The 15186-nt window shown below is 39.8% G+C and overlaps 1 protein-coding gene across 2 annotated transcripts in view; it reads right to left on the reverse strand.

Moving 5' to 3' along the window:
* lig1 (ligase I, DNA, ATP-dependent) overlaps positions 1-15186 on the reverse strand; it is a 74078-nt gene that overhangs the window by 20159 nt on the left and 38733 nt on the right. For both annotated transcript variants that reach the window (XM_087810286.1, XM_087810285.1), the window contains exons 19-23: positions 12175-12285; positions 10605-10676; positions 6422-6566; positions 5389-5471; positions 4583-4735 (exon numbers count right to left, since the gene is read on the reverse strand). In XM_087810286.1, the coding sequence (XP_087666412.1) occupies positions 4583-4735; positions 5389-5471; positions 6422-6566; positions 10605-10676; positions 12175-12285 (564 nt within the window). The remainder of the gene's footprint in view (positions 1-4582; positions 4736-5388; positions 5472-6421; positions 6567-10604; positions 10677-12174; positions 12286-15186) is intronic.

Raw genomic sequence — 15186 nt, forward strand, 5'->3', positions numbered from 1 at the left:
TAGCCATGGTTGTAGCATTAGCTGATGAAGGTTAGTTAGCCATGGTTGTAGCATTGGCTGATGAGGGATGGTTAGCCATGGTTGTAGCATTAGCTGATGAGGGATGGTTAGCCATGGTTGTAGCATTAGCTGATGAGGGTTGGTTAGCTATGGTTGTAGCATTAGCTGATGGGGGTTGGTTAGCCATGGTTGTAGCATTAGCTGATGAGGGATGGTTAGCCATGGTTGTAGCATTAGCTGATGAGGGTTGGTTAGCCATGGTTGTAACATTAGCTGATGAGGGTTGGTTAGCCATGGTTGTAGCATTAGCTGATGAGGGTAGGTTAGCCATGGCTGTAGCATTAGCCGATGAGGGTAGGTTAGCCATGGTTGTAGCATTAGCTGATGAAGGTTAGTTAGCCATGGTTGTAGCATTGGCTGATGAGGGATGGTTAGCCATGGTTGTAGCATTAGCTGATGAGGGATGGTTAGCCATGGTTGTAGCATTAGCTGATGAGGGATGGTTAGCCATGGTTGTAGCATTAGCTGATGACGGTTGGTTAGCCATGGTTGTAGCATTAGCTGATGAGGGTTGGTTAGCCATGGTTGTAGCATTAGCTGATGAGGGATGGTTAGCCATGGTTGTAGCATTAGCTGATGAGGGTTGGTTAGCCATGGTTGTAGCATTAGCTGATGAGGGTTGGTTAGCCATGGTTGTAGCATTAGTCAAGGAGAGTTGGTAAGGTTTGGTTGTAGCATTAACGGAGATTGGCTGGTATGCCATGATTGTACCATTAGCCAATAAGGGTTGGTTAGCTTGAAGGCTTGGTTAGCCATGATTGTAGCATTAGGCAAGGGCTGATTAGCTTCAGGCGTTAGCTATAAATAGTTGGTTAGCCATTATTGCAGTCATCAGCTGAGATTTGCTGTTAGTCATTGTTGTAGCATTAGTCAAGGAGGCTTGGTTAGCTTTAGTCATTAGCTAATTAAGGTTAGTTAGCCATGATTGTAGCATTAGCAGAAAAAGGGTTGACATGCCATTATCGTATCATCAAGGAAGCTACTAGCTATGGTTCAATGTTAGCGAAGAAAGATTTTGAGCCATGATTGTTGCATTAGCCCTGGAGATTATTGTTGTAATAACAATTATTTTAGCATTAGCTTTAAAGTCAGAGTTGGCCTTCATTGTATCACTGGTATCTGGGTTTGCCGGTTTAAAAAGGTTCATGAGCTTGTTTAGCAATAAATAATTACCAAAATGGACTCGTTACTACACAATATTCTGGCCGGTGTTTAACTCCAAATCCTCAGAAGTAACGTGACCACAATATAGAGAGAAAACCTCGATCTACCGTCTCAGTTGAACTCATTTTTGTTCAAATCAAGGAACACATTCCAGGTATGCTCAGGAAACGACGTCTAATGGAACTGTTTAAACGGTTCATTTATTATGTTATTTCACGATAACCGTTTCTTCCTTTTGTCTCCGCGGCGTCTAACGCCGAGCGCTAAACACAAATCACTGTCTATTCCTGGTCGTCGCGCATCTTCTCCCGGCGTGTTCATGATGCTATCTGACGAATACGGAGGTAAAGTAGCGAGCGTGTAATAGCAGGCGAACAAGTGAATCCATCACGTTAAAAACTGCGGCTGGAATCTGAAGAGTTGACGTTTTCCTCTGCAGTCTTTTCACAAAGTCCTCACAAGTGTTCTGGTAATGTTTTTTATTTATGTACGTTCGTCGCCCCGCCGCCCCCCCCGTGGATTTGAAAAGCAATTTTAGATGACACAAACACAATTTGGCCGGCGTACACGGAGGACGGCGGCGCCGCAGGAAATATTAGCACATGAATTACGGCGCTATCATGTGTCAATCTTACAAGCCCGACGTTCAATTATTCATGCGTGTTTGCGGCGCCGCCGGTACGACCCGTTCGCTCGCCCCCGACTCTCTCCCCACCAGTTACACAACAAAAAAAAAAAATATCAGGATCATCTCGTCATTTTCTGAGTCTCTTTGTCTCTAAATCTGGAGTTTAACCCACATTTTTGGGGTTTTTATCTCTCCTGCTAGTTCTTCTCAAACATCCCGGGGCGACGTGTCAGATGAATAACGGGCGGGGAAAAAAAAGGGGAAAAAAAGGAGAAATATTTAGTCACGGCGTCTGTGTTGATTTAGATTCGACTTCTTCTTCCCTTTTCACTGCGAGCACTTTGACGAGGCTGTAATTAAACGAGTCGTTCGCCGGATTCCTTTCCCTCATCAAGCCAGCCCTTCCTAAAAGCTTTTTCGTTTGTCCCCGACGTGACCCGAGAGATCGGCGTCTCTGCAGGGATCCTCTCAACATGTCTCGCCGAGCGATTTGGGTTTTTTCCGTCGGAGGCTCTGGTCAGCGAGTGAGTCGAGAGTAAACGGCTAATGCGAGGCAGACACTTTAAAAGGACGTTTCTCTGTCTCGCCACAACCTTTTAGAGCTTTTACCGGGTCCATGAGAAGAGACGCCGATGAAGTGGGAGAATAGGAACTATTTCAGGACGCGTTTGGTGACAGAGCAAAAAACTAATTAACAAAAATATAACATTTTATGTATAGTATTGACTCTGGTGTTGCAGTATTTACAGACCACATGACTCTTGATGAAGTCGTTACTGCTTTCATTTGTTTTCAAAACCATAATATGTCCAAACATCAGCTTTAAAAGCTGCTGGAGTCGACTGTATCCTCTCGTCCTCAGTCATCGCCGGGATCTCATTGTTCCTTTAGCTGCGGAGGACGTAACTACTGACGCCATCTAGAGGCCGATAGTTTAATTGCAGCACAAAAATGAACACGGAGTGAATATTTGCATTTTAATGGTAAATAAAAAAAATGTAATTGTTTTATTTTAAAACATTAATGAACCATGAATCTTAAAATGACCATCATAACAAAAATTCTATTTTTCAAGCCAAAAATCAAACAAAAAATGTATATATTGCTCTTGAATACTGATACATTATGAATATTTAAAAAACTGATACATTGATAGTTTCTAACACACAATTATTATTGTATACAATTATATTATTACGTTTTGAGATTTGAGCAGTGAAAACAAATCAAAACATGTGGAATTAAATTTGATAAATAACTAAAATATTAAATATAATATAATAAGGAAGAGTGTTTAAGTGATTAAAAAAAGTAGAAAAAAGTATGGCAATAAGAAAAATGATTAAAAAGATCTTGAGATTAAATTTGAGTAAAATAATAATATAAAATTTTTTTAAAGTTAAAATAGAGGAAAAGGAAAAAATATAACAGATGCATTAAATAACCACAGATTACTTAATAAATAAAAAATAATACTAACAATAATACATGAAAATGAAAAAAAAACCTTAATAAAAAAGGAAGTTTCTTCACTTTTTTTTTTTACCAAGAAAACAGAATCTTCTGAATTAAATATTTTTACTTTGATAGAATCAAGTAGTATAATGAGTTAAACGATGGTAAAGTATTACAGGAAAAAAAAACGATGTTGAAGGTTTACATCGACTGTGTAAATGTATTTGGTAAAAAAACAAAACAACCTTTAAGATGGTGTGACTGACTGTACAGGAAGAGTCGCACACGTTCCCTCAGATCTACACAACCGTGCTCGACAAGTTGCTCCTCAGTGGAGGGAGCTGTGACAAGCTCTCGCTGCTGTTGTTCTACAACGACAACAGTCGACGTTGCTCTGCGGCTGATCACAGCTCGGCGGGAGAAGAAAGTCGACAGCGAGACATCGAGGGCTTCGGCGCGACATCACAGGCTAAATATGGCAAGTGTTTGACACGACTTTACGCGACGACTAAGAGGAAAAAAAAAAAACTCCCGAGCTGAAGTGACTAAAAGCTATTTTAGAATCGAACCCTGCGGAGCGTTGGGCTCGAGCCGGGACTCTCCGGAGCGCCTCGCCTGCTTCCAGAGGCTCGTCATCACTAAATCAAGAGCGTAATTGCGTCGTAGGCTCATCGCCGAAAACCTTCATCTACAGATTTAACGTCGAGGACCTTGTAGAGCTTTTCGATTAAAAAAAATAATGTCATACGCCGTCGCGTTTCATCAGCCATTCAGAGCCGAGCTCAGAGTCGGTGAATTATTATCAAATGACACTGAATTACGAACCAGAAGTCCATAAATGGTCTTTTTTTTAAAGACATTCACATTATGTTAGACCCATATAACCTAAAAAAAACTGAAATATAATAAGATATTTAAAGTTAGTAAGTAAGTAAGTAATTTTTATTTGTATAGCGCTTTTCCAGACCAGGGTCACAAAGCGCTTAAACAATCAAAACAATATTCAATAAAGTATATACTTTAAAGGTCAAGATAAAACTGATAACACAACAGGAGTTCCAGAAAATCAAGGAAAAGCCTCAACAAATAAAAACGTCTTAAGATGTTTCTGTGCTTTGAATAATCCACGAAATTAATTAAAAGATTTCATTTAAAACCATTCATTTCATTCATTTAAAAAAGTTTTTTTCTACAGCTGATTTAAAGGAGCTCCTTGGCAGGGGTATGTCACGTCTCGGTGCCTTTTCTTTTCTTTTGTAAGTTTTAAAGACAAACCTTGCAAACGGACTGGAACTCTTCGTTCTCCTCGTCGTAGCAGGCCAGCAGGAACCCTCCGTAGGTCCCGGTCCTCCTGCCTTTGCCCATGTAGGCCCCGATGACGCACAGGTCCATGGTGTCGCCCACGCCCTCCAGGTAGTCCTTCTTCAGCTGGTACGGGGGTCACAGAGAGTTCAACACCACTTTAGAACCGAGCCGGGCCACATAAAATGAGATTCAAGTTTGAAACTGACACCGACTAAAATAAAAAATTGGTGCGTTTTGACGTCTCCGTTTTTTAGCGGCAGCACCTGAACGCATCACGGACGTTTCTCTAATTATCCTGACATTTGCGAGTTTTAGTGAAGGAGCCGAGAGACGTCGAGTGATTTCCCTGATGGACAGTTTAGGGTCTCAACCGCAAATTTAAAGGTTAAAATTTAATTTTTTTTTTATAAACCAAGCTACTCGACTAACTGTAGCTTGAATAAATTATGTTGTTCATTTGGGGGTTTTTTTTAGGGAACGATTTCTTGTTTTTTTTAACATAAAAAGATGGAGTTCGTTCTCTTAAGCGAGTCTCTGCTCGATCGTCTCTTCACGGCTCGCACGCCATCATCCCATCGTTCGTAGCACAAATGATTAGATAAGAGTGGCAGCGCGTCCGCTCGCAGGTAAGCGATGAACCTGTCAAGCCTCGGAAGGTCACGCCGCGCGTCCGTCACAGCGGTCCGGACGGACGCCGTCCGATTTACTGCCGGAGCACGTCCTGCCGCTGAGTGAGTGTCGAGGCCCCGCAGGTGAGAGCGTTCGCTTCCACTCACCTTCAGCCAGTTGTGCGAGCGTTTGGCGATTTCGTACGTGGCGTCTTTGTCCAGAGTTTTCACCATCAGACCCTCGCAGGAGTCTGTGCAGAGGGAGCCTCGGTCAGGGATTTTCAATCAATCAGAACCAGCCCCCGACTGAAGCTGATTGACAGGTGACAGTTGACAGTGTCGCGCTGAGATTCTTCCAACATGAAGCTGTCAAGCATATCTATCGTTTATAGCAACGAAAACTCTTTTTTTTTTTTTGATTAATGAAATCCAGATTAAAGTACACGACTTTATATACTGAATAGTTAAAAACGCATTTAACTCATTTAATAAATAGTATTTCGTGAAACTACGTTACACTTACATAGCCCAGGCAGATAAAAAAAAAGAAAAGCAAAAAATGACACTAGTAAATGTGACTTTTTTTTATCGTTTCATCGTAAAAATATAATTTTTGAGGCATGAAAGTGAGTATAAAAGTCTGCTATAAAGAATACAAATCTATTGGATTAAGTTCAGGAGTTTTTAAAAGTAATATTCTGCTAAATAACACAGAAAAAGGTTGTATTGCTATATAAAAAATGTGTAATTGATAGGAAAAACATTTTTATTGCTATAAAAAAAAGTTTTAATTGATAGAAAGTATCACATTATCATTCAAATGTATTTTTCTATAAAAATGTGTAATTTCCAATTAAAAAAAGTTGTTGCTATGAAACCTATCACTACATAAAAAGGTATATTGTTATAGAAAAAGGTGCAACTGCTATGAATTCAGAAGGTTATTGCAATTAAAAAAGTTTTACTTCTCTGAAAAAAACTTTAAATCTTTCATCTGTAGTAATAATTGCTTTGAAAGTTTTCATTTAAAGTTGAACAACAAAAACAAGTATATTTTTCTGTCAAACAAACACAATTAAAAACGTTTTTTTCAAACTAAATATCGTTCAATATCTAAGACCGATGTCAGTTTGTTCAGAAGTCACCGCGGTCTGATTGAACGTAAACGTTACACGACAAGTGTGGCGAGTGAGCGTCGCACCTTTGACCGACTGCTCCAGGAACTCTGCGATGGCGTCGGTGTTGCTGGAGTCGATGGATCGCGCGAACACGAACTCGCCCTCCACCTCCGTGAAGCTCTCCTTCAGCAGCTCACGACGACGACTCAGCGGCTCACGCACCAGAGACTGAGGAAACAAACGCACAATGAAAAAAAAGACTCAAGTTCCAACTCTAAAGTTTACATTTGTAAGTAAGTCATTTGTATTTATATAGCGCTTTTCCAGACCAGGGTCACAAAGCGCTTAAACAATCAAAACAATATTCAATAAAGTATAAACTTTAAAGGTCTTTTACAGAACCTCAGTGTCTGAACACAGTGTTAGTGGTAATAAATCAAAAAAATACATTTTGTGTTCTTCCCTGAAAGGAATTTACTCAACACAACGATGAATTCATAACACAATTTTCCTCTCGGAAAACACAAACTGTGTGTCTTGGTGTTTTTCCAAAGACGGCCCAAAGAAACCACGCTATTAGTTGTGTTAAAACGATGTAATAATGCAAGATTTTGAAAATACCTAAACTTTTTAAAGTAGTGTTTAGTGTGTATAACATCATGTTGTGTCTTTGTTCACCGTTATGCATGTTATATTGTGACAGTGATTAAAATTCCCCATAATTTGATGGGAACGCTACGTGTGTAACAACAATGTTACTACACCCTCAAGCAGTAAATCCACTTTGTCATTATGTTGTTACACCCTATAGTGTAATAAAAATAAATACGTTTAAAAACGTTTTGCATATTAACGCAAAAATGTTTTATAATGTGTAATAACACTATCATGATGTTCAACGTCTAATAGTTCATAATCAACACTACATTGTGCAATCATTAGCTTCATAATTGTGTAAAACAATAGAATTAAATTATATATAATGGTACAAGTTTGTTGGTAAAAAAATATTGCGCAAAAAATTGTTTCATTTTGTGTAATTATTTGTGTGAAAATGTCCGAAAAAAATAAACACAATTCGTAATAACCTACAGCATCATTGCAACACATGAACACACCGTGGGCAGTTGTACCTCTTCAAAGTGTAATAGTTCATTTAGTAATAACACTGCAATAATAACACCTCAAGAGTAATAATTAGTATTGAAGTATTGCATAGGGGTGTATGAAAATATCGATATTTTAATTATTTTTTTCTAAACTAAACTAACTTTTTAAAACAACATTTTATTTTCATTCAAAGTAATATTTCGGTTTGTATTTCAAAAGTGTGTGTATAAAAGACAACCATTCAATGTTTTATTTTACAATTAACACTAAAATATTCATGGTGTTTATTCATTTTAGTGGCGCAATTAAACCTCCGGCCACTAGTCGGCAACGTTATTATATTACGTGAGTAATTGTACACTTTTTTTTTGTGAAATCAAACACTTGATTTAAAAAAAAGAAAAGATAAATTGAAGTGTGTAATAATCATAAGAGCGACTCGAGTCTCAACTCATTGTGTAGTAGCTTCGAGAAAACATATATATATATTTATCTCGTATTGACCATATATGGAGCCTTCGAGTCACGAACGATCCAAACCCGGGTCGTGTTACGTAACCGTCTCGTGTTATTACACGGTAACAACGTGAGAAGGACGTGAAGCGCGGCGCCCCCTGAGTAAACGAGGTGTAATTACATAAGTGGAGTAAAAAAAAAAGAAAAGCTAACGCCAGAAAAAGGGACAAACATCCACGTTTCCATCACATTTGCATAAACGCCACATTAGCTTGAAAGCTGCTCCGGAACGGCAACTTAAGCTGCTGCTGCGTTTAATTATGCAACTTCTGGCTCCACTCGGGAAACCGAGCCTCATTTGCATTTTCTTCAGACGGATTTTTGGGGAATGTGCTTGAAGAGTCCTCACTTCTGAGCAGACGGGACGACGGGAGACCCTCTTCAAAGACGCAACAAGTACGCAACACGTGCACACAAACACGCACTCGACTTTGGCGGCGTCGACGCTCGCGAGGTCAAGTGCGGAAACAAAACGGCAACTACACAACGGCCGCGGGAGCTTGAAGACGACTCGCAAAAATACACAATAGAAAGTTAAATAACATTGTTTTGGAAACCGACAACATTCAAAAACAAACATCAAAGACACACACACAAGGAAGCTTGAAGACGACTCACAAAAATACACATTATGAAGTTAAATAACATTGTTTTGGAAACCGGCAACACTCACACACAAACATCAAAGACACACACAAGGAAGCTTGAAAACGACTCACAAAAATACAGCATCATTGCAACACACCCTGGGCAGTTGTAGCTCTTCAAAGTGTAATAGTTCATTTAGTAATAACACAGTAATAATAACACCTCAAGAGTCAAAAATACACATTACAAAGTTAAATAACTTTTTTTGGAAACCAGCAACATTAACACACACAAACCTCAAAGACACACACAAGGAAGCTTGAAAACGACTCACAAAAATACACATTACAAAGTTAAATAACTTTTTTTGGAAACCAGCAACAGTCACACACAAACACCAAAGACACACACACAAGGAAGCTTGAAAACGACTCACAAAAATACACATTACAAAGTTAAATAACTTTTTTTGGAAACCGGCAACATTAACACACACGAACATCAAAGACACACACACACAAGGAAGATCAACCCATACATTAAAACTTGACACACCGGGAAAAACAGGTACACAAAACGCACAACAGTAGATTAGTAAACTCTTATGGACTAAATAAAAACTACACAAAAATGGTCCATCTGACAGACAATTATGATTTTTAAAAAAGGCTTAAACTTGAACACAACTTTTCACATGCACAAAAAAATTAATGCGTGCAATAAAACAAACAAATCTGACACACAAACACAAAAATCCGATTCATTCATATCTGATATATTCACACAAAAACACAGAACCTCACAAACGCACAAAATACGAAGCAACAAAAATCTAATATTCACATATGCACAGGAAAACTACAAACACACACATGTTGAATATCAAACAATCCGAGGTGCGCACAGAAATTCAAATCAACAAACGCACTCGACTTTGGCGGCGTCGCACTCGCGAGGTCAAGTGCGGAAACACAAACTACACAAAGACCGTAGGAAGCTTGAAAACGACTCGCAAAAATACACAATAGAAAGTTAAATAACATTGTTTGGAAACTGGCAACATTCACACACAAACATCAAAGACACACACAAGGAAGATCAACCCATACAGGTACACAAAACGCACAACAGTAGATTACTAAACTTTTATGGACTAAATAAAAACTACACAAAAATGGTCCATTTGACACACAATTAAGATTTTTTTTTAAGTCTTAAACTTGAACACAACTTTTCACATGCACATTAAAATGAATGCATGCATTAAAACAAACAAATCTGACACACAAATAAACACAAAAATCTGATTCATTCATGTCTGATATATTCACACAGAACTACACAAACGCACAAAATACGATGCAACAAAAATCTAATATTCAACTATGCACAGGAAAACTACAAACACACACATGTTGAATATCAAACAATCCGAGCTGCGCACAGAAATTCAAATCAACAAACGCACAACACGCACTCGACCTTGGCGGCGTCGCACTCGCGAGGTCAAGTGCGGAAACACAAACTACACAAAGACCGTAGGAAGCTTGAAAGCGACTCGCAAAAATACACAATAGAAAGTTAAATAACATTGTTTGGAAACTGGCAACATTCACACACAAACATCAAAGACACACACAAGGAAGATCAACCCATACAGGTACACAAAACGCACAACAGTAGATTACTAAACTTTTATGGACTAAATAAAAACTACACAAAAATGGTCCATTTGACACACAATTAAGATTTTTTTTTAAGTCTTAAACTTGAACACAACTTTTCACATGCACATTAAAATGAATGCATGCATTAAAACAAACAAATCTGACACACAAATAAACACAAAAATACGATTCATCCATATCTGATATATTCACACAGAACTACACAAACGCACAAAATACGATGCAACAAAAATCTAATATTCACATATGCACAGGAAAACTACAAACACACACATGTTGAATATCAAACAATCCGAGCTGCGCACAGAAATTCAAATCAACAAACGCACAACACGCACTCACAGACACACATCTGAAGACTCACCTCTCCGTTGAGGTAGAGAAGGTCGAAGGCGTACACACACACTTGGACTTTGATCTCCGAGGCGTCCACATCCTGCAGGGAAAGACAGACGCACAACTTTGATACCGGAGCTCCACAACAGGAAACACACAAACCAACTTTTTACCAAGTCAAGGGTGAGCAGCTGGACTTTATCGACACAAACGCTGCAGCATCTGCTCGCAAATCTCGGTCACAATTTTTTGAAAGTTTCATGAGAACGAATCAGGTTGTGTAGTCAAATTGTGATGTTTACGAGAAACACACATCTGATGTCGTCGTGGTCACGTATCGCCGGGAAATGTTTTATTTAGAAAATAGATCAACGCGACAACAAAGACACAAACACACAATCGTGAAATGGAGGTTGAAATTGCGAGAAAGAGAGAAGATTGAAAAAAACACAAAAAAACATCATTAAAAAATAAACACTATCAAGGACATGAACACAAAGAGGAACACAATAAGAGGACAGATGGTACACACAAATACAGAAGCGATGAAACCAAGTTGACTCAGAGTGGAAGTAGACACAAACACGGAGCTACACAAACACACAATGTTAGACACAGACAGGCACACACACTATTATAATCAGAATTAAGGGGAAAAACAGATCAACATTAAATGTTGTACACAAACACAGAAAACTAAATAAAAATGTATTCCACTTTCACAAACACACACAAGAGTTAAGACAATACACACAAACACCAAAACAGCTACACACAAAGACAGGCATACAAATGTAAACCAATTGTTCTTAAACACACAACCAACCCAGTGTAGGAAAAACTAAACCAACAGTAAAAAAAATAAAAATAAATCGGGGGGAAAAAACTCTGTGTCAATGTTCAATCAATCAATCAATAAATATATATTTTTTGGTTTATTTATGTTCAATAAACTGTTTATAGAAATAATATTTTTCAATTAACCTGCAAATATTCACAGCGTTTGTTCATTTTCGTGTTGCAATTAAACTTCCGACCATTAGATGGCAGCAGTCATTACGTCATCCTTAGCTTATGATATATATAGAAATCCCTGCGCTGATGACTGAGGACGAGAGGATACAGTGACTCCAGCAGCTTTTAAAGCTGATGTTTGGACACGTTTTTGGTCGTTCGGTTCCATCAGTTCAACCAAAAGAGAGACAATCACAACATTTACAAAAATACAATGTTTATGAAAATGACAATGTCGTGAGCTCTGGCGAGGACCAGGACCAGGACCAGGACACCCTTGCGACACGTCTCACGGGTGAAGAACACCTTGTTGACACTTGCAATCTCACACTCTCCTCCGTCCATTTGTCTCCGGCGTATCAATCTCTCTCTCCTCCTCCGTCCATCTGCTGGATCATTTCACTCCATTATCGACCTTCTCCTCCACCTTCGACTCTTCATCTCGCTCTCATTTTCTCTCTTCAACCTTTTCCCTGCCTTTTTTTTTTTCCCCCACTCCATCTGTCCGACTCTTAATTTATCTCCCCTCCCAAATGACGGCCATTTCACTCTCTCTCCCTCTCTCCCTCTCTCTCTTTACGTACCTTTCTCTTCCGGGTGGTGAGGACCTGGAAGGGCTGGATCTGCTTCTTCTCCCGATCCCAGGCGACGGCCTCCGAGTCCAGGACGCAGGACAGCACCGAGTCCTTCTTCACCTGGAGGAGAGGAAGGAGTTTAAAGAGGTGGTTTGAAAGGGGGATCAGAGGAAGACGAGGCTTCTTGCCAGCTCGCAGATAAGCAACATCTGCCGCGGAGACTAAGATGTCGCCGCACAGACTCTTATCTGACGGAGCCGCTGATCGGGTTTGGTCCGGAAAGTTTGTTGCGATAATTTGATGGTTTATTTAAAGTTTGGAGAGGAAGTGGAAACCGACGACGGCTGGGACTCGTTTCTCAGTTCTCTCTCTTTCAAGAGTGTCTGAGAAGAAGATAGTTTTCCAGGAAACATTTGGAGGAAAATAAGAAGAACATTTCCAATTTCAAGTTATATGTCTGCGGTTGAAGGGATGTTTATGAGCCTCGTGTGATTTAGTCACTGAAGGAAGGTAGGAACGAAGACGAGGAAAACGGAAATAAAGAAAGGCAAGGAATAATGTAAGGAAGCACAGCAAGAATGTAAGGAAGCGAGAATTTAAGGAAGCAAGGAAAAGGGTAAAGATGTGAGAAAGAAGGTAAGGCTGTAAGTAAGACTGTAAGAGGTAAGGAGGTAAGGACGAAAGAAAGAAGACAAGGCGGAAAGAAAGAAGGTAAGGAAGCAAGGAAGAAGGTAAGGAAGCAAGGAAGAAGGAAAGGAAGCAAGGAAGAAGGTAACGAAGCAAGAAAGAAGGTAACGAAGCAAGAAAGAAGGTAAGGAAGTAAGAAAGAAGGTAAGAGGTAAGGAGGTAAGGAGGAAAGAAAGGAGACAAGGAGGAAAGAAAGAAGGCAAGGAAGCAAGAAAAAAGGAAGCAAGCAAGAAACGAGGCAAGGAAGCAAGAAAGACAGTTAGAAAGAAGGTAAGGAAGTAAGGAAGAAGGCAAGGAAGCAAGTAAGAAGGTAAGGAAGCAAGAAAAAAGGCAAGGAGGCAAGGAAGAAAGAAGGGAAGTAAGGAAGAAGGTAAGGAAGCAAGAGAGAAAGTGAGGAAGTAAGACAGCAAGAAAGAAAGTAAGGGAGAAGGTGAGGAAGCAAGAAAGTAAGTAAGGAAGCAAGGAAGAAGGCAAGGAAGCAAGAAAGTAAGTAAGGAAGCAAGGGAGAAGGTAAGGAAGCAAGAAAAAGACAGTAAGATAGAAAGAAGGAAAATAATAACCGTTAAAAAAAAGAAAATTAATTATGGAGTTGGGAATAAAAGAAAAAAGAGAGACTGTTGTTGGAGGACAGAAACAAAGAAGAAAGAAAAAAAAGGAGGAACATATGAGGAAGGACAGAATGAAGGCGGGAGGGAGGAAGAAAACAAAAGGAAAGTGAAAGGAGAGGTAAAAAGAAATACAATAGGGTCGGCCACAGGAGAGGAAAGGCAGAAGGGAGGACTTAAAGGAGGGAGGACTTAAAGGAGGAGAAAAAGAAACAGTTGCCGTGACAGTCATTAGTTTGACAACAGCGTCAGCAGGTGAGCCAAGAGGTCACGTGACGCACGAGCGGAGCCGATTGGCTGATATCCTCCCTCATTTGCATGTCAACTCGTGCGGCGCAATCTCATCACATCAGTACCAACGTGAAGTTCCACTCCTCCATTGTTCCCTCGCTCCGGTCAACAGCCGTCACCATGGCGACCGGCGCCTTTGGGGACCAGGGATGCAAATTGAGCAATTTCTTAAATCCATTGAACGCCGGCCCGATCGACAATCGATTTCCTCGATGAAAGGAGCGGCGGCGGAGACCGGAGCGGAATAAATTAAATTGAATAACAAGGAATCAGGAAGTGGCGGCGCGTCTGCAAATCAAGCCAAATGTCAAACATGTTTTTAATAAGACGCCGTCTCTTTATCCGCGGCGCTGATATTTACGGCTCATAAACTCCAGTCCTCGGATATCAACACCGGTTATTATCTTCTTCTTCTTCTTCTTCTGCGCTCGGATGTCGTCCCGCGGGGACCTTGAGTGACAGGTGCCTCCGTCAGGCCCCGCCCACTTCCAGCGACCACGTCAAGATTGGTTCCTTTTGAGCGACTCAAGCGTGAGTCACTTGGTATCTTTGAGCCGGTTTAAGAGAATGATTCGTTATTAATGTTCGACGTAATCTGGAAATGTATAAAATCCGTTTATTCATTTTTGAGCGACTTTGCGAGTCACTTGGACGTTCCGAGTTAATATAGAAGTTATTATTTTAAAAATATTGTTCAATTTCACTTAGAAATACAATCTAGAGGAAGCGAGAAGGGAAAGTGAGACGTGCAAATGAAAAAGAAAAAAAAAAGGATGAAAAGGCAAAAAGACGGAAAGATGCATTGGTTGAAAAAGACGGAAAGAAAAAAAAAAAGGCTAAAAATAAGACAGAAAGACAAATAAGGTGAAACAGAGTAAGACGGAAAGAAAGAAATATAAAAAAACAACGAAATACAGTAAGATGGATAGAAAAGAAAGACAAACAAAGATGAAAGACAATAAATAAGATGAAAAGACAGTGTTGGAGAGACAAAAAGAAAGGAAGATGGAAAGACAAAGTCAAGCGGAAGAAAAGATGGAATAAAGTGTAAGAAAGATAAAGAAAAGAAAAAAATTACGATTGAAAGAAGAAAAAAGTTTCTTCTCTCTGGATGGGTTAAACCTGGTCGCGTGTCTGAGCGACTCTACCTTAGATGAAATGCACTCGAATCAAAATGGACTCAAAAAAACATCATGAGTCAAACCCTTCGTGCGACTTCGGACTCAGTAAAAAAAAAAACGAACCACTTCCTGTTACTAAAGCCTGACACTGTTGACGGCCATTGAAGTCCGAACAACCGCGACTCCGTCGAGTCGGTTAGCGAGCCGGATGACTCGACGACTCGCTTATTTGCTGCATTTTCCTCTGCACTAGGGCGCCCTCTGCTGGAGGCAGACGTCGCCGCACGTTAAACAAAACAAAACAAAAAAAAAACTTG

This window comes from Callionymus lyra, chromosome 16 (genome assembly GCF_982586985.1).
Source record: "Callionymus lyra chromosome 16, fCalLyr1.hap1.1, whole genome shotgun sequence".
Classification (NCBI taxonomy): Eukaryota; Metazoa; Chordata; class Actinopteri; order Syngnathiformes; family Callionymidae; genus Callionymus; species Callionymus lyra.